This window comes from Schistocerca nitens, chromosome 9 (assembly GCF_023898315.1).
Source record: "Schistocerca nitens isolate TAMUIC-IGC-003100 chromosome 9, iqSchNite1.1, whole genome shotgun sequence".
Classification (NCBI taxonomy): Eukaryota; Metazoa; Arthropoda; class Insecta; order Orthoptera; family Acrididae; genus Schistocerca; species Schistocerca nitens.
The window spans coordinates 113,156,998-113,178,051 of record NC_064622.1 but is presented as its reverse complement, the minus strand read 5'-3'; the positions used below and the strand labels follow the sequence as shown (position 1 = coordinate 113,178,051).

Below are 21,054 nucleotides of genomic sequence, written 5' to 3'. Positions count from 1 at the left end.
GACTTAGAGAAAGCTTTTGACAATGTTGACTGGAATACTCTCCTTCAAATTCTGAAGGTGGCAGGAGTAAAATATAGGGAGTGAAAGGCTATTTACAATTTGTATAGAAATCAAATGGCAGTTATAAGAGTTGAGGGGCATGAAAGGGAAGCAGTGGTTGGGAAGGGAGTGAGACAGGGTTGTAGCCTCTCCCCGATGTTATTCAATCTGTATATTGAGCAAGCAGTGAAGGAAACAAAAGAAAAATTTGGAGTAAGTATTAAAATCCATGGAGAAGAAATAAAAACTTTGAGGTTCACCGATGACATTGTAATTCTGTCAGAGACGGCAAAGGACTTGGAAGAGCAGTTGAACGGAATGGATAGTGTCTTGAAAGGAGGATATAAGATGAACATCAACAAAAGCAAAACAAGGATAATGGAATGTAGTCGAATTAAGTCGGGTGATGTTGAGGGTATTAGATTAGGAAATGAGACACTTAAAGTAGTAAAGGAGTTTTGCTATTTGGGGAGCAAAATAACTGATGATGGTCGAAGTAGAGAGGATATAAAATGTAGACTGGCAATGGGAAGGAAAGTGTTTCTGAAGAAAAGAAATTTGTTTACATCGAGTATTGATTTAAGTGTCAGGAAGTCGTTTCTGAAAGTATTTGTGTGGAGTGTAGCCATGTATGGAAGTGAAACGTGGACGATAAATAGTTTAGACAAGAAGAGAATAGAAGCTTTCGAAATGTGGTGCTACAGAAGAATGCTGAAGATTAGATGGTTAGATCACATAACTAATGAGGAGGTGTTGAATAGGATTGGGGAGAAGAGAAGCTTGTGGCACAACTTGACTAGAAGAAGTGATCGGTTGGTAGGACATATTCTGAGGCATCAAGGGATCACCAATTTAGTATTGGAGGGCAGCGTGGAGGGCAAAAATCGTAGAGGGAGACCAAGAGATGAATACACTAAGCAGATTCAGAAGGACGTAGGTTGCAGTAAGTACTGGGAGATGAAGAAGCTTGCACAGGATAGAGTAGCACGGAGAGCTGCATCAAACCAGTCTCAGGACTGAAGACCACAACAACAACAGCATCTGCAGTGTGTATCGAGGTATACATGTTCTCTCTTTCAAAAGAGATGAGTGATGCTGAGGCTGTTTGTGGAATGTGTAAGTCTTTTATTTGTTTATGAATTCATTTGTGGTTTTTGCTTTTCTGCTGTTCATTTCATAATGTCACATTATGATTTTGTTCTTTTCCACATGGTATGATGGTATGTTCACGAAATTAATAACAGGCCTCAACAGAATAAGGGGTGTGTGAACACTCATTAAATGACTAACAGAAATAAATGGTGCACTTTAACATACAAATACAAAGCAACACACAGGATAGCAAATACATTAAAGTAAGAGGGATTGTACATTGTTTACAGAACAACAAACACATTCTGTTCACCTTTACAAACAACAGCAGACAAACTAGATAAATACCAAGGAGCGGGTGTAGTCCACTAGAATTCCAAGAATGTGAATTACTATATCTGGGAATGACAGGCAGTAGGTATAAAGAACATATAAGAAGCTGTAAGCATGAAAACAGCCATTCTAGATTTGCCAAACACCTGATAAAATGTGGACGTGAACCATCCAACACGAAACAAGACATGAAAATTATTAGACTGAACAATCACAACAACAAACTCCTGCCACTACAAGAAAACTTTCACATACAAAGAGCCATTGAAATGAAAAAGTACAAGCAATAACTCCCTGATCATGTTAGCCACAAAAAAACAACAAATAGCACTCTGAAACATAACCACAGTGTACAATTAATGAATCTTCCTCTCTCTGTCTCTCTCTCTCTCGCACACACACACACACACACACACACACACACACACACACACACACACACACACACACAGAGCGACAGTTGACAGTTGGCAACGCTACACTCTGTAAACACACACGTATACAGTAGATCACAAAATGAAAAGTGCAAGTGATGTGTTATAATAAATGTGGGTGAAAAAATGCTGGAAATTGGCCAGCTGGAGCATGAGAACTGAGTAAACACATCTCCAGGACCACACATATGGACTAATAACACTGCCAATAATAAGTAACACCAAACTAAAATTTAACATCACAATATCTTTGCTACCAAAGTTATCTTCAATCTGAAAAACAAGAGAAAAATATGACAAAATGTAACATAGTAACATACTGTAAGTAGTAAATAATACATTTATTATATGTATAAAAAGAAACACGTATTAAGGCCACAAATAAAAAAAGCAAAACGTATATGGCAGAAAGTAAACGGCATTTCATTTAGTTGTGCAGACAGAACATATTTCCATGAATTTTGTAGCAACTAAGGAATGACAGAAAATGAAAATATGACAAAAATACAAGTCTTTGCTTCACCTTCCCCACAACATTACATATATGATCATTCCAACTTAAGTTGAACATATAGTATTCTAGTTGAATTTGCAGCATTTAGATTTGTGTGATTTATTGTGCAGCTGAAGTGTAGTTGATTCCTTATAGTACTCATGTGTATGAACTCACACTTTCCATTATTTAGGGTCAACTGCCACTTTTTCACACCACACAGATATCTTGTCTGAATCTGGTTTCAATCTTCTGGTGACTTACTAAATGGTAAATGACAGCATCATTCACTAATAAACTAAGAGGGCAGCTGCTCACCTTATAGAGGAGATGTTCAGTTGCGAACAGGCACAACAAAAAGGCAGATACACATGTGAGTTTCTGACCCAAAGGCCAAAGCTCTTAAGGTTTGTCTTTTACAGCCCATGTGTACTTGACCTTTTTCCCCTTGTTTTGATCTGTACTAAGAGCTTCCAGTAGAAGAGGTCTGCTGTCAGAGGTATCAGAACAATCTTAGTTTGTAGCTTTTGACTAAGTCATTTTCAGACCAGGGCCTCTCACCTCAAACTGATACATTTACACTTCTCCATCTTCCCTGAAAGTTCATATCATTATCATCATGGAATCACCCTATGTAATAAAGATACAACACATTTTACTATCACAAGCTGTAATTTCAGAAATTATTGCTGTCTTTTCCATCTGAGTGACAACTTGGTTGTGGGGTAGTCAAAGTTTATGACGACTTCTGAGAGTTGTTACTTTGTGAAACACACAAACTGAAAATATAATCTCAGCTTACATTGAAGAGTTGTCACAATCATCTGAGACAAACAGCAGATGATGAACAGCTGACAGAGACAGTTGAGGAGCTAGCAACATAACAGTGGAACAGAGGTCTATGGATACTGCCATAAAAGTGGTGTAAGCAGCTAAGGTTTGATAAATACATTGTACGTCCTGACCATGTTGTTTCTGGAGGGCAGCAGTAAACCATTTCTGTGCCTCTGGCTACAACCCAGGACACATACCCTACTCAGGTCTTCATTTGGGCAGATAATGTACTACGTCAATCACTCTCTCCATGTTGTTGTCTTTCCATAGTCCACTATCTTGGGCTTTCTAAGGATAGCTAGAGTAGGGTCATGTGCATCAATTATCAGTTTTTTTGCATTTGGGAATCATTGAAAATGCTAAAGTCCTCAAAAATTTACCAAGACTGGTACACAAAAAATTGCAATCTTCAAACTGGTATAGATGTGACACAAACAGTGTCTCAAGCAAGATCTCCATTGAGCCTCTCACACAGCTATTTTAAATATGAACACACACTGTCAAATTTAACATTATGGTGTGGCAAGAATGATACAACTGCACATTTATTTTGTCACTTTAAAAGATTAAGTTCACTTCTGGCCTTAAGAAGAGGAAAAAGCTCACTGAGTCAAGTGCTTCTGCTGCAGCCTGAAAATGGTTTGATGCAGCTCTCGATGCTACTCCATCCTGCGTAAGCCTCTTCATCTCCAAATAACTACTGCAACTTGCATCCTCCTGAATCTGCTTACTGTATATATCTCTTAATCTCCCTCTACAATTTTTACCTTCCTGCCCTTCCCTCCAACACTAAATTGGTGATTCCATGATGCCTCAGAATGTGTCCTATTAACCAATCCCTTCTTTTAGTCAAGCTGTGCCACAAACCTCATTTGATTTGGTACTTCAACCTTAGTTACCTCATCCACCCAGCACTCTTCTGTAGAACCATGTTTCAAAAGCTTCTGTTCTCATTTTATATGTTCTGTTTACTGTCTATATTTTGCTTGCATATAACACTACACTACACTACACACAAATGCTCACACAAATGACTTCCTCAAACTTAAATTTATATTCAGCATTAACACATTTCTTTATCTCCAGAAAGCTTTTTTCTGCTATTTCCAGTCTACATTCTATATTCCATTTAATTCTCTTCTATTCTCTGTTCAAGACACTATCGATTCCTTTCAACTGCCTTCTGTAACAGAACTACAATGTTATCAGCATCCATTAGAATTTTTATTTCTTCTCTCAGAACTTTACTTCCTTTTTACAGATTTCTCCTTGGTTTCCTTTCCTACTTGTGAATGTTCAGATTTAATAACATGGAGGAAAGATTACAACCCTCTATCACTCCCTTTTAGAATACTGCCTCCTTTTAATATCCATCAGCTCTTGTAACTGCAGTCTTGTTATTGTACAAGTTGTAGACAACCTATTGCTCCCAGTATTTTATCCCTGAAATCTTCAGAACTGCAAGTATATAAGCCCTTAACAACCAAAAGTTTTAGCAAACAACATTTGTGAAAATTTTACTTTGATTCACCTCAAGGACAGGACCACGATCTTCACCGAGCAGATGTATTTCGTCGATCACGACTAGTGCCACCTTCTGAACATATCCACGAGTCTGCCAGCTCCGGCTCACACCGTCCCACTTCTCAGGTGTCGTCACAACAACGTCAGCATTGGCAATGGCGCGGGCGTCTGGGGTAACATCACCAGTCAACTCGATCACACTCTTGCCCAAGCGAGTACCGAGCTTTGTGCGCCAGTCTTCCACACGCTCACGGACCAGTGCCTTCAGTGGTGCAATGTACACCACCTGCAAGATCAATAGTAGGCATCAGTAAATTGAAATGCAAGTAACAAACAGAAAGAGAGAGAGGAGTAAAGTTGTAGGTGTATTCTGTGATCTTTCAATGCTACACCAAGCTTTCTTGTCTGATAGTCAGATAAAATGTGAGGACAGACAGTTCTTTACCATGGCATATACTGTAGCTGCGGAGCAGAAGACGAAGGGTGGCTGACATTTCACATGCAGTGAACCATGAATCTAAACTGAGTACATTATCATAAGTCATTTCTCAGGGTTCTATTCTAGGGCAAATCTTGTTAAAAAACATGTAAATGACAGACTCATAAATACAGATTCTCTAACAGTTCTGTTGGCAGATAATACATATGCATTACTCAAAGGTACAGACACAGCAAAAAAATCTGGGCACTATGTGACACCAACAGTAGTGTAGAAAACTGGAGCCATCGAATGAGTCTAAACTGGACACTGCAAAAATCCATGTGGTGCAATTACAATCCAAACCTTCAAAATGCCAGGAGATAAAAATAGATCAAAACAATGAGTTTATCAAAGGAGTTGATACGGTCAAGTTCCTAAGGTTAGATTTGAATAATGCTTTACGTTGAGATAGTCATGTTAAATTTCCAGCAAGTAAATTACTAAGTTCAACATTCACGATGAAAATATTAGAAAATTAACATATCGTGGTTATTTTGTACCTGGCATTAGGTGTGGTATAGTTTTTTGGGGAAGTTCAAGTAGTGTATGCTGGAAACAAACTTCAGAAGAATCTTGGTAAATTCTTGTATGCTGCACAACCGAGAAACTACAACAGTTAACTGTCCCAGCAATACATATTTATGAAATCATAATTTTCTCATTCTGCAGACTAAAAGTATGTGAGAAAAATCATTTTGGCCATATTTACAATACAAGAAACATACATAACCTTATGCTTACCATACGCTGAGTGAAATTATATGGTCAGACTCCTCGACATTGTGGATGAAAATACAAAATAAATTAACAGGCAAAAATGAACTCCATATGAAGTTAGATTATTCAAAAATAAAGCTACAGGGGGATAAATGCTAGTTCTCAGAAAAATTCATGGAGGATGAAATGATTAAGATTCAATTTATTGAGGAATTTTTTTCTACAGAATGTAGTACAGGTGTTAAGATACTGTTGTTAGTATCAGTAGTGTATTTTTGGTCTCCCTGCTGTACCTGAATCCAACGATTTGGTAATGTACATTATGAGGAAATAACTCTCAGTTCAAAATAAGCTCCATAAAAATGACACTCTTTGAAACAATTACTCTACATTTATACGGTTAAGCTTTCAGTATTAATTAAAACTTGAGTATCAATAATAGTCTGAGTTAGCTAATTCACAGTCATTAACCTTTGAGAAGACCCACTATATGCAGAGATTTCCCTCCAGCATGTGTGTAACATATGAAGCAATGCAGATCAAAGAGGTTGACAGTGTTAAATTTCTGGGGTTCAACTCGATAATAAATTCTGTTGGAAAGGGCATACCACAGAATTGCTTAAGCACCTAAACTAGTCTGTATTTGCAGTGAGAATGATGTCAGATGTAGGATATATAAATATAAAAAAAAACTTTGCATAGTTTGCTTGCTTTCATTCAGTCAAACGGGATCATATTCTGGGGTAACTCATCAAACTGAGCAAAAGTCTGGGGTAACTCATCAAACTGAGAAAAAGGTTTTAAGGTGCAAAAGCGTGTGATGACTCATTTGTGGTGTAAATTCCAGAACATCCTGTAGAAACCTGTTCAAGGAACTTAGTATTCTAACCACGCTTCTCAGTATATTTATTCCTTAATGAAATTTGTTGCAAGTAATATATCTGTATTTCCAACCAATAGCTCTACACATAGTATCAATACTAGGAATAAGAACAATCAACAAGGGCTATTCAGAAAGTAGGGAACGTTTTGGCACAAAAAAAGTACAAGAAATACATTTTATTATATACATCTGAAAGAGTGACTGACATACTACTTTTCCATAGTCACCAAACACTCTGAGGCACTTATCATAGTGGTGGACAAGCTTTGAAAGACCTTCGTCATAAAATTCTGCCGCCTGAGACTTCAGCCAGTGAGTCATGCCCGCCTGGAGTTCCGAGTCGTCATAAAAGCGCTGTGTTGCAAGCCAGTTCTTCATCTTGGGAAACAAGTGGAAGTCGCTTGGTGCAAGATCGGGACTGTAGGCAGATGAGGGAAAATTTCGCATCTGAATGAATTAAGGAGTTCTTTAGTGCGGTTTGCCATGTGAGGTTGGGCATTGTCGTGCAAAAATAAAATTTTGGACATCAGCTTTCCTCGGCGTTTGGTTTGAACTGCTCTTCTAAGGCTGTGCAAAGATTGAAAATACCGCGCAGAATTTATAGTTGCTCCATGTTCGAGAAAATCAATAAGAAGCACACCTTGCCCATCTCAAACCACTGTCGCCAACTTCCTTGCTGACAAGGTTTGCAAACATTTTCTTGGTTTTTGGAGGGACCTTGTGTGCCCCCACTCCATGGCCTGTAATTTTGTCTCGCAATTGACGTATTTCACCCAAGTCTTGTCACCGGTTACAATTCGATCCAGTTATGAATCACCACGCTTGTGGTAGGCCTCCAGAAATATCAATGTCGCCCCCAATTTCCTGTTCTTTATGGTGCACTGTAAGCATTTCGGGCACCCATTGTGCACAAAATTTGTGGTAGCCTAGCTCTTGGGTAACAATTTCAAACAACAAAGTCCGTGAAACTTGTGGATAAGAAAGCGAAAGCTCCATTATTGTGAAGCGACAGTTTTCACGATTCGTTTCATAAACTTTAGCGACAAGGTCTTCAGTCACAATTCTCAGGCGTCCACTCTTCTCTTCATCATGAACATTGGTTTGGCCATTTGTAAACCGAATGCACCATTTCCGGATGGAACATTCACTCATTACGTTGTTTCTATACACTTTGCACACTTCACGGTAAATTTCTATATGTTTTAAGTTTTTTTTCAATGAATCCATATACTGCACAACTAGCGGGATTTTTTATTGCAGCACACATTTCAAATTCGAATATCAAAAAACCAGATGCGCAGAGATGTTCCCGCTGCCACGGATGGATGCCGACTGAGCTGCCGAGCATGCACATACCAAAATATACGTGATTGGCGCACGCCTAGCACCATCAGACGGAAATGTTCCCTACTTTAAGAATAGCCCTCATGCATAAATACCTAAAACCAGTTATCTCGGTCCACAAATGGGTCCAATATTCAGGAACACACATTTTCAATAAATTGCCAGCAACCACAAAAAACTTCATTTCAGATAAAGCATGGTTTAAACAGAGTTTGAAAGACTTTTTGATAGGCAACTCCTTCTATTCTATAGATACATATCTTAACAGAGACTGTTTAGACAGCTTAAGTAAAAATGTCTGTTAGATTTCAGTTTTGACAACACTTGGTCACAACAGTCAAGATTAGGTTTTTTTTTGACAAATTTATCAATAGCGCGTAACAATGTTTCATTCTGACAGCGTGTTAATTCTGTAAATATTAGCCGTTCAAGTTTACCACACTGTATTCACCTATTTTGACAATATTCTGACAAATGATCAGGATAGTGAGTATTATATTCAAATATTTTATGTTATAAATATAACAGAGGGAAACATTCCACGTGGAAAAAATATATCTAAAAAGAAAGATGATGAGACTTACCAAACAAAAGCGCTGGCAGGTCGATAGACACACAAACAAACACAAATATACACACAAAATTCAAGCTTTCGCAACAAACTGTTGCCTCATCAGGAAAGAGGGAAGGAGAGGGAAAGACGAAAGGATGTGGGTTTTAAGGGAGAGGGTAAGGAGTCATTCCAATCCCGGGAGCGGAAAGACTTACCTTAGGGGGAAAAAAGGACAGGTATACACTCGCACACACACACATATCCATCCACACATACAGACACAAGCAGACATATTTAAAGTTTGGGCAGAGATGTCAGTCGAGGTGGAAGAGTAGAGGCAAAGAAGTTGTTGAGAGACAGGTGAGGTATGAGTGGCGGCAACTTGAAATTAGCGGAGATTGAGGCCTGGCGGATAACGAGAAGAGAGGATATACTGAAGGGCAAGTTCCCATCTCCGGATTTCGGATAGGTTGGTGTTGGTGGGAAGTATCCAGATAACCCGGACGGTGTAACACTGTGCCAAGATGTGCTGGCTGTGCACCAAGGCATGTTTAGCCACAGGGTGATCCTCATTACCAACAAACACTGTCTGCCTGTGTCCATTCATGCGAATGGACAGTTTGTTGCTGGTCATTCCCACATAGAATGCATCACAGTGTAGGCAGGTCAGTTGGTAAATCACGTGGGTGCTTTCACACGTGGCTCTGCCTTTGATCGTGTACACCTTCCGGGTTACAGGACTGGAGTAGGTGGTGGTGGGAGGGTGCATGGGACAGGTTTTGCACCGGGGGCGGTTACAAGGATAGGAGCCAGAGGGTAGGGAAGGTGGTTTGGGGATTTCATAGGGATGAACTAACAGGTTACGAAGGTTAGGTGGACGGCGGAAAGAAATATTCCGCACGTCCAGGGCCTCGCTGCGATGGAGCATTTCCTTTCACGCCGATCACCTGCCACCCTACCTAAAACCTCTTTCCTCATTACCTTAGCCAGCTTCATCCTGACCCACAACTTCTTCACTTTTGAAGGCCAGACATACCAACAATTAAAGGGAACAGCCATGGGTACCAGGATGGCCCCCTCGTACGCCAACCTATTCATGGGTCGCTTAGAGGAAGCCTTCTTGGTTACCCAGGTCTGCCAACCCAAAGTTTGGTACAGATTTATTGATGACATCTTCATGATCTGGACTCACAGTGAAGAAGAACTCCAGAATTTCCTCTCCAACCTCAACTCCTTTGGTTCCATCAGATTCACCTGGTCCTACTCCAAATCCCATGCCACTTTCCTTGACGTTGACCTCCACCTGTCCAATGGCCAGCTTCACACGTCCGTCCACATCAAACCCACCAACAAGCAACAGTACCTCCATTATGACAGCTGCCACCCATTCCACATCAAACGGTCCCTTCCCTACAGCCTAGGTCTTCGTGGCAAACGAATCTGCTCCAGTCCGGAATCCCTGAAACATTACACCAACAACCTGACAACAGCTTTCGCATCCCGCAACTACCCTCCCGGCCTGGTACAGAAGCAAATAACCAGAGCCACTTCCTCATCCCCTCAAACCCAGAATCCCCCACAGAAGAACCACAAAAGTGCCCCACTTGTGACAGGATACTTTCCGGGACTGGACCAGACTCTGAATGTGGCTCTCCAGCAGGGATACGACTTCCTCAAATCCTGCCCTGAAAGGAGATCCATCCTTCATGAAATCCTCCCCACTCCGCCAAGAGTGTCTTTCCGCCGTCCACCTAACCTTCGTAACCTGTTAGTTCATCCCTATGAAATCCCCAAACCACCTTCCCTACCCTCTGGCTCCTATCCTTGTAACCGCCCCCGGTGCAAAACCTGTCCCATGCACCCTCCCACCACCACCTACTCCAGTCCTGTAACCCGGAAGGTGTACACGATCAAAGGCAGAGCCACGTGTGAAAGCACCCACGTGATTTACCAACTGACCTGCCTACACTGTGATGCATTCTATGTGGGAATGACCAGCAACAAACTGTCCATTCGCATGAATGGACACAGGCAGACAGTGTTTGTTGGTAATGAGGATCACCCTGTGGCTAAACATGCCTTGGTGCACAGCCAGCACATCTTGGCACAGTGTTACACCGTCCGGGTTATCTGGATACTTCCCACCAACACCAACCTATCCGAAATCCGGAGATGGGAACTTGCCCTTCAGTATATCCTCTCTTCTCGTTATCCGCCAGGCCTCAATCTCCGCTAATTTCAAGTTGCCGCCACTCATACCTCACCTGTCTCTCAACAACTTCTTTGCCTCTACTCTTCCACCTCGACTGACATCTCTGCCCAAACTTTAAATATGTCTGCTTGTGTCTGTATGTGTGGATGGATATGTGTGTGTGTGCGAGTGTATACCTGTCCTTTTTTCCCCCTAAGGTAAGTCTTTCCGCTCCCGGGATTTTATGTTATACTTTGACATATTCCACACCCACGAGAATCACCTCATTTTTTGGGTCTATAGAATGAAAACTGAATCTAATCGAATTTGTGTCTTTGTTTCATCTTTGTTCTTTCTGTAAATAAATGATGAGACAAGTAAAGGTAATCACACAACATGTGATAGAACCACTCAGTGATTGAAAGTAAGGGAAGGAGAGGCAGCAAGAGGACAGGATAGTAATGTGACACCAGGGAAGTCAACAATGGTGTGAGCAGTGAAGGCTGAGTATTTTCACACGAAGTGGTAGATTGGGTTGATAGGGGGTGTAAATGGTAGGAGAGATAGAACAGGGGAAGAGGAAGGCATTAGAGGGAGAAATGCAAGTATATGTTAATGGAGTGAAGTGGGAGATGCGAGACAGGAGTGGAGGTGAGTGTGGTACAGGTGCTAACAGAAATTGAGGTCAGAAAGATCATGGGCTTGAAGGATATATTTTAAGGACAATTCCCAGAGAGAGATTGGAATCAGAAGGAAGGAGCCGGTACATGGCATGAACGCTTTCACGTATGGCCCTATACCTGATAGTGTAGAATACTTCTGATGGGACTGGAAGAGGATACATATGACAGTTCTGCACCTGGGTTTTCCACAGAGATATGACCCATGCGGCAAAGGTTCAGGGATAGAATCTTGTAAGAACAAGTAATGATATTGCTTACATTGTGTAGGCAGTGGAAAACAATTTTGGTGTGGGTGGTAAGAATTGTTAAGGTAGTTAAAACCCTGGCAAAGGATTTGGTCAAGTTGTTTCAGTTTGGAGTGATACTGGATAATGATGGGGTGCTCCTTTGTAACTGGTTAATGAGTGTCATTGCAGGATTAAGGGGCAGATGTGGATATGGCACGCAAGATATGTTTGTGGACTACGTTTGGAGGGTAATGCCTGATAGTGAAGGCCTCAGTGGGACCTTTACTAGGGAAGGGATTGTTCAACATTGCCATACATAGGGTGAGCAGACGGTATGGGAGGGACTTCTAAGTACGGGAGGGATGACAGCTGTCAAAATTGCAGGTACTGTTGAAGGTTATGCTCTAATTTTGCTTGGAAAAATCTACAGCCACTCCATAGGTCTGAAGCTATGACTGTGCTGGACTATATGATATGTGAAGACTCCCTCAACTGCAACAAATCTCTCCTTCTGACCACAAGGTTTCTCAGATTTAAAGAATGACTTTAATGTTGCGCTAGACGCTGCTGTGGTGATTGCTCTGTCATGTTTGTCACTTTTTAAGTGGAGTTGCACATCTACATGTCTACTGTGACTTATTGAGAAACTAGATTGGTTGGTTGATTGGGAGGGGGTAGGGGACCAAACAGTGAGGTCATCGGTTCCATTGGATTAAGGAAAGATGTGGGAGGAAGTCAGCCATGCCCTTTCAAAGGAACCATCCCGACATTTGCCTGAAGCAATTTACGGAAATCACGGAAAACCTAACTCAGAATGGCCAGACGCAGGTTTGAACCATCGTCAACCCGAATGTGAGTCCAGTGTGCTAACCACTGTGCCACCTCACTTGGTGAGAAACTAGAAACACACCTGTTGCTTGTCACTTCTCCTTTTGACTCTGAAGAACTACTGTGTCACTGTTGAATGGGATTTTTTTTGCAACTGTCCATTGAAGGAGGACTTGCGTGTCTTTGAGCTAATTCTTGCCAGGATATATGGTTATTGACGAAGAAAAATAAAAACATGACTAATGGAATATAGCGTAATATTATGTAGCACACGATACAGCCTTATATAATTTCACGAGTACAGGTGAGGCATGATTTTGTGCACAACAAAGTAAGAGGGTACTCTTTGGTAGAGTAGAATCTCTTCCTCAAACAGTTTCGCCAACTAAACTACAACTAATAATAAAATATACCGATACATGTGAAACATATGTAATTCAGGATAAATTGTTTCAAAATTGTTAAATCTGGGACAAACATGTGTCTGGGATTACCTATTAAAAAACTTGGCACATAGTTACAAAAATTGTGACAGTCCAGAGAGAGAGAGAGAGAGAGAGAGAGAGAGAGAGAGAGAGAGAGAGAGAGAGATACTGACGGCGGTCTCCTTCGTATTACACATAGCACTATTTACAGAAAATAGAACTTGCCTATGCAGCAATGCTCTTTATTAAAGGCTACCAGTGTCAGAACCTTAGCCCTCCCTCTTCTGGTAACTACATTATTAAACAATCAGGCCACAGAGTTAATGAAAATACTTAAGATTGAATGTAATTAACAGTGAGACATTAAAGATTAAAAGCAAGAACATGACAGTCAGACATTTTTCATCAAATTATAACTTACTTAACAATTGACATTTATAGCTAAAGGTATTAGACAGGTTAGCAGACTCCAGTTATAATGACCATGACAACTGCTAAGAATATTTAGTATGCCTGTTACACCTCCAGTTTCCATAAGCATAGTAGTTTAATGTATAATATAATAACCAATTACAAGACATTACTTCCTAAATCACCACATGTCGAGAAGTAACAAATAATGCATTTAGGTCTAACAGATGCCTGAAGATGGAGAATTAATCTTCTGAAAATGGTATAGTGATTGAAATAAATTTGCTGAATGCAAATAACGTGGCATCAGCTGTATAGGTACAGATGTTCTATTTGTTGGTGACATGTGAAAATAAGTACCAGACAGGTACACAAACCCAAGATTTTGCATGTAACACAAGTCATACCTAGTACAACTGATGCCAAGTTATTCGCATTCAGTAAATTTATTTCGATCTAATTTTGAACAGCTCAAAATCATCATCAATGTAAAAATTTAACAAGAGACATTGTGGCAGCAAGGAAATTTATTTACTGTAGTTAATAACTGCCAAGGATGGATAACAAATGGATAAACATAGCAACATGTTTTACCGTCTGTCCAGGGTATTCTCGGAAGACTCTGAACATGGCAATTTCGGCACATATTGTCTTCCCGGAGCCTGTGGGAGCACCAAGGAGAACGTTGTTGTCCGTATGATACAGGCAATGGAAGACTTGTGTCTGTATTGGGTTGAAGTGCGTGAAGTTGTACAAAACCTCCAGCTTTGGATCGTTTAACGCCGTCACTGGTAGAGGTTGCAGAGGCAGCAAATCTGTAATGGAAAAGCAGCACTGAACTGCCTTGTCCTTACACTTATAGGCACATATGGCGTCAGTGTACGAGGACAAACTGAGGAAGTGGGTGGAAGTAAGACAACAGAAAGCTTGTCTATGACAGTTAACTGTACCTGTGTGGGGGGGATGAGTTTCCGGCAAAATCAGGTGCTGGAATGTGAGAGGCAGCATAGTCGAAGAGCCCAGCCAGCGGTCACTTGTGGCACGGACGATATACTGAGATGGCAGTGGCTCAGACAGTGGGATTGTCATCACAAGTTCTTGTGGCTCACGTTTTATTACCTGTGGGGATGGAAAATCACAGATCGACACTGAAAGGTTTGTATTAATTTGAACTAATCAGAAAGAAGACACTATGTACAAAAATGCCGAATATTCAGGTTACTGCTATTTTTAGGAATTATAGCACAGATTAAGACATTTTTCTTGAAATAGTACTTTAACTTTATGTGGACCAACTTTCGAGCTTAATGGCTTTAATAAATTTGAGTGAGATATTTTATTGGCAAAAAACAGCTCACTTACAATATTTAAGCTTACTTTATTTCGCTACATAATCAGTCCCATTATTTAAACATCTGTCATTAATGTTCATGAGCTCTAGACTTTCCATTCTGTAGTTGACTGCCACTAATCCATTAAACCCATTGTTCACTCGCTACTCATATCGGCAACACTTTCAAAATGTTTCCTGCCCAAAAGTGTCTTGCAAATTTTGTTCTTCCTTAGATTCTTCTAATCATCTATAATGAGTGATTGAGTAAACTTCTGCAGATTTTAACTTCTGAGCTGTCTAACAGCTGGCAAAGCTTTGTATCATACAATTCATTTTAAACAGTCATACAATGCGCAATAATAAAAAGACTGTGCTTGTCTGTGACTCATCATCTCGACTATATAGTGAGTAGCAATGTATCCTTTTCATAATACTGTCATTATTCCATCTTGCATTTTTCATTGTTTGATACACAATAACAATGTATTTTGATTCTCATTCAGACAAGAATGAGACAAAATGTTGATGCAACCACTGAACTTTGGGCAGAAGTCCAATGTCAATGTTCACAGTGGGACTATGCAGCATTTAGTCACTTCCTGGATTAATTCTATGTCAATGCTTGTGGTGTCTATACACACATCACTCTCTTGGACTCAACAGCCTTATGCCTATAGCTCATCATCCAATATGTGACCAGGTGAGCCAACACACAATTGTTGGATTAGCTAGTTCATATTCTTTTTCCTGTCAAACCTATCAACAAAACAGTTTTTAAGAGCACATGTCTCAAAATAAGAAGCACCAAGATAAGAGTGACAGTGAAACAAAGCTCCTAACTAAATACAGATCCATCAGACTTGAACTGTAAAACCTTAATGAAAGACAGATGGAATTTCTTATGTACATCACCATTTCTTTCTTTAACTGTTTAATATGGGGTCAACAGGAATTGTGTGAAGTGTGGCACCATCTTTCTCACTTGATGCAGATTTTTTCATTGTCAGTCATTACTTATTAGCCAGTGGTCAGAGGCTGCAAAATGATGGCAGCCACATTTTCCAGAGCAACACAGCACACTACTGTAATAATAATAGAGGACAAAAACTACACCTTGTAATGAGCTTCATAATTAATGCCAAGAAAATGTCGAGTTATCACTTGGCAGTCAAAGTCTAATGGAACAATACATAAAATAAGGTAAAGGAAACCACTCACATACAGCAAACTGATTTGTGGCACACAGAAGATGTGTAATAGAAAATAGTGTTCACTAGCTTTAGATCTATGGTCATGGTAGTGTGCATTTAGGTGTGTGTGTGTGTGTGTGTGTGTGTGTGTGTGTGTGTGTACTTTCTACTAGAAAAAGAGTCAAAGCTTCAAAGCTACTGAATCCCATTTCCTATTATAGGTGTCTATGTGCCACACATCTGTCTTCTGTTACAGCAAACAGTTCCTGTTACAAAATGGTGGATTTCAGACTACTTAACTAAAAGAAAAAAACTAAAATTTTGTGTTTTATTGGTAAATAATTTCATTTATTTGACTTTTTGGCAGGTGACAAGAAAGCTGCATACATGAATGACTTGAATTGGAAAGTCTAGAGAGTATACTATTACTACACGAATGTGTGGCAATTGTTTTTGAGTAGTTATACAACGTTAAGAATATTATTATATCATGAATTCATCTTTCTGTAGTCTCTATCTTCTAAATTGTATAATTAATACAAACCTGCAGACAAAATTAAAGAAAGAGATAAACCATTTAAATTTTTACGAAACAGTCTCAAGGGATTGACTACAGAAACAGTATTCAAACAAATCGATCCTTACTGATGAAGTCAATGAGTTCAGTTCAAGGAATACAACAGTGGTGAAGATAATTGATGAGAGCGATATGAAGATCAAAATTAATATAAAAATCATCTAGACTATGTGTGTACAGTCAACTGGATTCAATTTCTTCACCTTTTACATTAATTTGAAATTAGGGATATACTCCAAATGTTTTTCTGATGATTTTTTTACAAAAACCATTATATGTACAATTACTTTAACTATTCAAGAATAATACATAACACTGTTTCATGCATTGCAAATGATACCTCAGAAATTTTTTAAGTTGATGAAAGAAGTAAAAATGAGGAGGAGAGAAAAGAAAAGAGAAAAATTCAGCAGAGAACACAGACCACAAAAAGTTGCACGAAATAGAAATAACAACAACTTTTTTTTGCATATACCTGCTTCTTCGTTATAAGAAATAGTTCCCAGTGATGCAAGTAATTATTGTCTGGATCTTCAATCCATATATAGAATGCTTCTTGAGTTCTCCCATGAACTTTGTCATTCCACCTTGAAGCAATTTATACGCATTTATTTACAGAGAAATACAATGAGTTTGCAACACATTATGAATAATGAACATAATGAATTAGAAATGGAATTGTATGAATGATTCAGTAATACATTAACAATTACAACAGAAAATAGATTCCCACAAAATATTTAGCCAGATTTGTGACTATATCAACAATTTCCTCACAAGCAGAATGAATTCTCTACATGATGGAAAATGAACCACAGACACAAAAGTAATATTTGGTGTCTCCCATAGAAGGATAATAGGACCATTCTTGTTAATGTCACAATTAATGACTCTTCACTGATAGTAAAATTATGTATGAGGTGGAATAATCACATTATCATAATTATGTTAGGCTTCAGTTTACACAACCTGTGGCTATTCTTTGTACACTGATGTTTTTCTTAATATCGTCACACTTCCAATTGATCAATATTCGTTTCAGGGAGGGGTGAGGGTGAGGGTGGGGGGGGGGGGAGGAGGGAGAGGGAGAGAGGGGGGAGCAGTGTGATGGACAATAGGGCAAATAAATAATAGTCATCACAAAGAATGAAATTACCAACTTGTTACTCATTCTATTTTTGATAAACCTGAGTAAATGCCTAATATTTTACTCAACAACTGAAAGAGGGACTGCTTCCTTCTGTTTCAACATTTGCCAACATTTTATCATTTTTCTGCTCAGTTACCTTTATGTCACTTCAATTTTCTTTCTATCACCATGATTTCGTTTTCGCCTTCATGCCTGAATCTCAGTTGTTAGTCCAGAGTAACAACACACACACACACACACACACACACACACACACACACACACGTCTTCATCACCCTCCCCCCTTCCCAAGGCAAGACGTAGCATTCTGGACAGGACAAAGTAATTATAAACACTGGGTGACCTTCCTTCTTTGAGCTTGTTTCCCCACTTCGGACCATTTTGCGAAGTCTTTTCTTTGGGTTTTCCTCTTGGTCAACTTGTCACTCTTGAAATTAAACACAAAAAGATTACCCACTCTGGATATTTTCTTGTATGATCACTACTAATTACATGTCACTTTTTTATTTCCCCAATCCGTTTTACGACCTCTGTTTAGGCTTTACTCTTGGTTTTACAAACTTAAACTATTTATATTTTAACCCTATAAAAGTCGTGGAAATTCACATATTGAAAAATATGTAAAATAGGGGAAAGACAACCACTTACCTATAGAGAATCTGACAGATGGCACGTCATATCCTTCTGGCAAACTACATTAACTATCACTGCTTCTCACATAGAGAGCCATGACTATCAGCCATTTCACAGGTGAGCTTTTGTTGTTTGCCATTCAGTCGCCAATATTTTGTACAGGTAAGCTTCTTGCATTACTCATTCATTACAATTTTTCTACAAATGTGATACTGTGTCAGTTAACAAAGCTATTGGGTTTGTTTTGGAAAACAATTTGGACAAAAAAATAAATGTTTGGTCCTGCACAATGTTTGTAAAACTTGCAGGGAGTCACTTCAAAATTTGAATCATGGAGGAAGGAAAGGGGCTCCCATTTGAAATACCAATGACATGGACAGAGCCAAGAAACCATGTCAATGATTGCTACTTTTGTGCTGTGAATGTAAAAGGTATGAAGCAATACAAAAAGTGCTCTCGGGTTCATCCAAACGTACAGTCTGCTCAACCACCAATCGTGCATAGTGAAGATTTGCCAATACTGGTATTTACCTCCTTATCAGACGATTACTGTGATGATGTCAAAATGTTAAGACAGTCAGAGAAAAAGCAAAAGTGAAAATGAATTCAAAGACTGCAGTCCTACACAGCAAGGTTTTTCTCAGGGTGAGCTAAATGACTTGATTTGATATTTAAATCTATCTAAGAAATCAGCTGAGCTTCCTGTGTCAAGACTAAAAGAAAAACATTGCCTTCAGCCTGGTGTATCAATAACATTCTATCAAACTAGAGAGCAAGACATTCTTCCATATTTTAATGAGATGAGTGATGTCGTACATTGTAGTGATTTTTCTGAGCTTTTAAATTTAATGGGTCTTCCAGTATAGCAGTCAAAAGACTGCAGTCTTTTTGTAGAAAGCTAAAAAAAAAAAAAAAATAAATAAATAAACAAATAAAAAATGTTTTAAATGTGTGTTCCTGTATAATGGAAATAAATTAGCTTCGATTCCGATTGTTCATGCAACTACTCTTGAGGTAGGTTATCAAAATGTTAAACTTGTTTTAAAGAGAATTGCATTTCAACAACATCAATGGTCAGTTTAAGTGGATTTAAAAATGGTGTACTTTTTAATGAGTCAGCAAACTGGATACACTAAAGATCCCTGTATTCTTTGTCTGTGGGACAGTCATGCAAAAAATGAACTTTGTAGCAGGAAAGATTGGCTGCTGAGAATGAACCTGGCTATAGGAAAGGATAACATCACTCGTGAACCGATGGCCATGCAGGAAAAAAATCATTCTTCCATCACTGTATATTAAACTTGGGCTTATAAAATAGTTTGTTAAAGCTTCAGAGAGGAATGGCGATTGGTTCAAATATATTTGTCAATCATTTCCTGGTCTCAGTGTAGAAAAGTTAAAAGCAGAAATTTTTGATGGGCCACAAATCCATACTCTTATACACAATGATGATGTCACAAATCACATGACTCAAGTTGAATTGGAAGCATGGACAAGCTTTGTACCAGTTGTTAAAATTTTTTTGGGAATCACAAAGCTGAAGAATATTCCAAAATATTAGATAAAATGCTCCAGAATTTACAAAAACTAGGAGCTAATATGAGTGTCAAATTGCATTTTTTGCACACACATTTAGATAAATTTCCTGACAACTTGGGTGATTACAGCGAAGAAGAAAGGGAACAGTTCCACCAGGACTTCAAGATTATGGAGGATTGATATCACGGCTGTTGGGACTGCCACATGATGGCAGACTACTACTGGAAATTGCAGAGAGACTGTCTGGACTGAAAACGCTTAAGAAAATCCCGTAAAAAACGTTTTTCTTAATTTTTACTGATATGGTTTTGTAGCTATGATTAATTTTATTATTTTTTGTTTCATTTATAACACTTTGTTTGAAATCATCTGACAACTTTAAAATAAACATTTAAAAAAGTATTATTCTCTTTTTATTCCAGTAAAATTGATTGCCTTTATCTCAGAAAGTAGACTCAATTCTACAAAAATATTATTATTTTCGTATTCAGCAGATAAAAATTACAAGAAACTGATGGAGAAACTCCATGCCGCTGAATCAGTGTTACCCTGTGTTATCGAAAGTAGTTGCTGTGTAGATGGAGGTGGGGAGGGGGAAGGGAACGGTGCACAAGGCAAAAAGGGGATAGCAAGTCTTTCAGCAGATGACTCAGTGGGTAGAGAATAGAGCTTATAAGGGATTAAGGAATAGAGATAAGGAGAGGGAGGGGAGCAGTGTGATGGACAATAGGGCAAACAAATAATAGTCATCACAGAGAATGAAATTACCAACTTATTACTCATTCTATTTTTGATAAACCTGAGTACGTGCTTAATACTTTACTGAACAATGTTTCTTTTTTCCCCAAGCTTGTGACTGCTAGCCTTACTAACTGTTCCTCTTTCACCAAATGAAAGAGGGACTTCTTCCTTCTGTTTCAACATTTGCCAACATTTTATCATTTTTCTGCTCATTTACCTTTATGTCACTTCAACTTTTCTTTCTATCATCGTGTTTTGGTTTTCACCTTCATGCCTGAATGTCAGTTGTTAGCACAGCGTTAAAAAAAAGGAAACCAAGTAAAGTGTGCAAGTACTTTTTCAAATGAAGTGTTCTAACAAAGTTCAGCCAAATACGTAACTGCCGATTAAAAGGTGCCT

At 39.0% G+C, this 21,054-nt stretch overlaps 1 protein-coding gene across 1 annotated transcript in view; it reads right to left on the bottom strand.

Annotated features, from left to right (window-relative positions):
* Positions 1–21,054, bottom strand: part of LOC126203843 (activating signal cointegrator 1 complex subunit 3) — a 251,150-nt gene that overhangs the window by 64,873 nt on the left and 165,223 nt on the right. Inside the window, exons 23-26 of the mRNA XM_049938218.1 lie at positions 17,068–17,179; positions 14,443–14,611; positions 14,087–14,307; positions 4,757–5,035 (exon numbers count right to left, since the gene is read on the bottom strand). Coding sequence (XP_049794175.1) covers positions 4,757–5,035; positions 14,087–14,307; positions 14,443–14,611; positions 17,068–17,179 — 781 coding nt within the window. The remainder of the gene's footprint in view (positions 1–4,756; positions 5,036–14,086; positions 14,308–14,442; positions 14,612–17,067; positions 17,180–21,054) is intronic.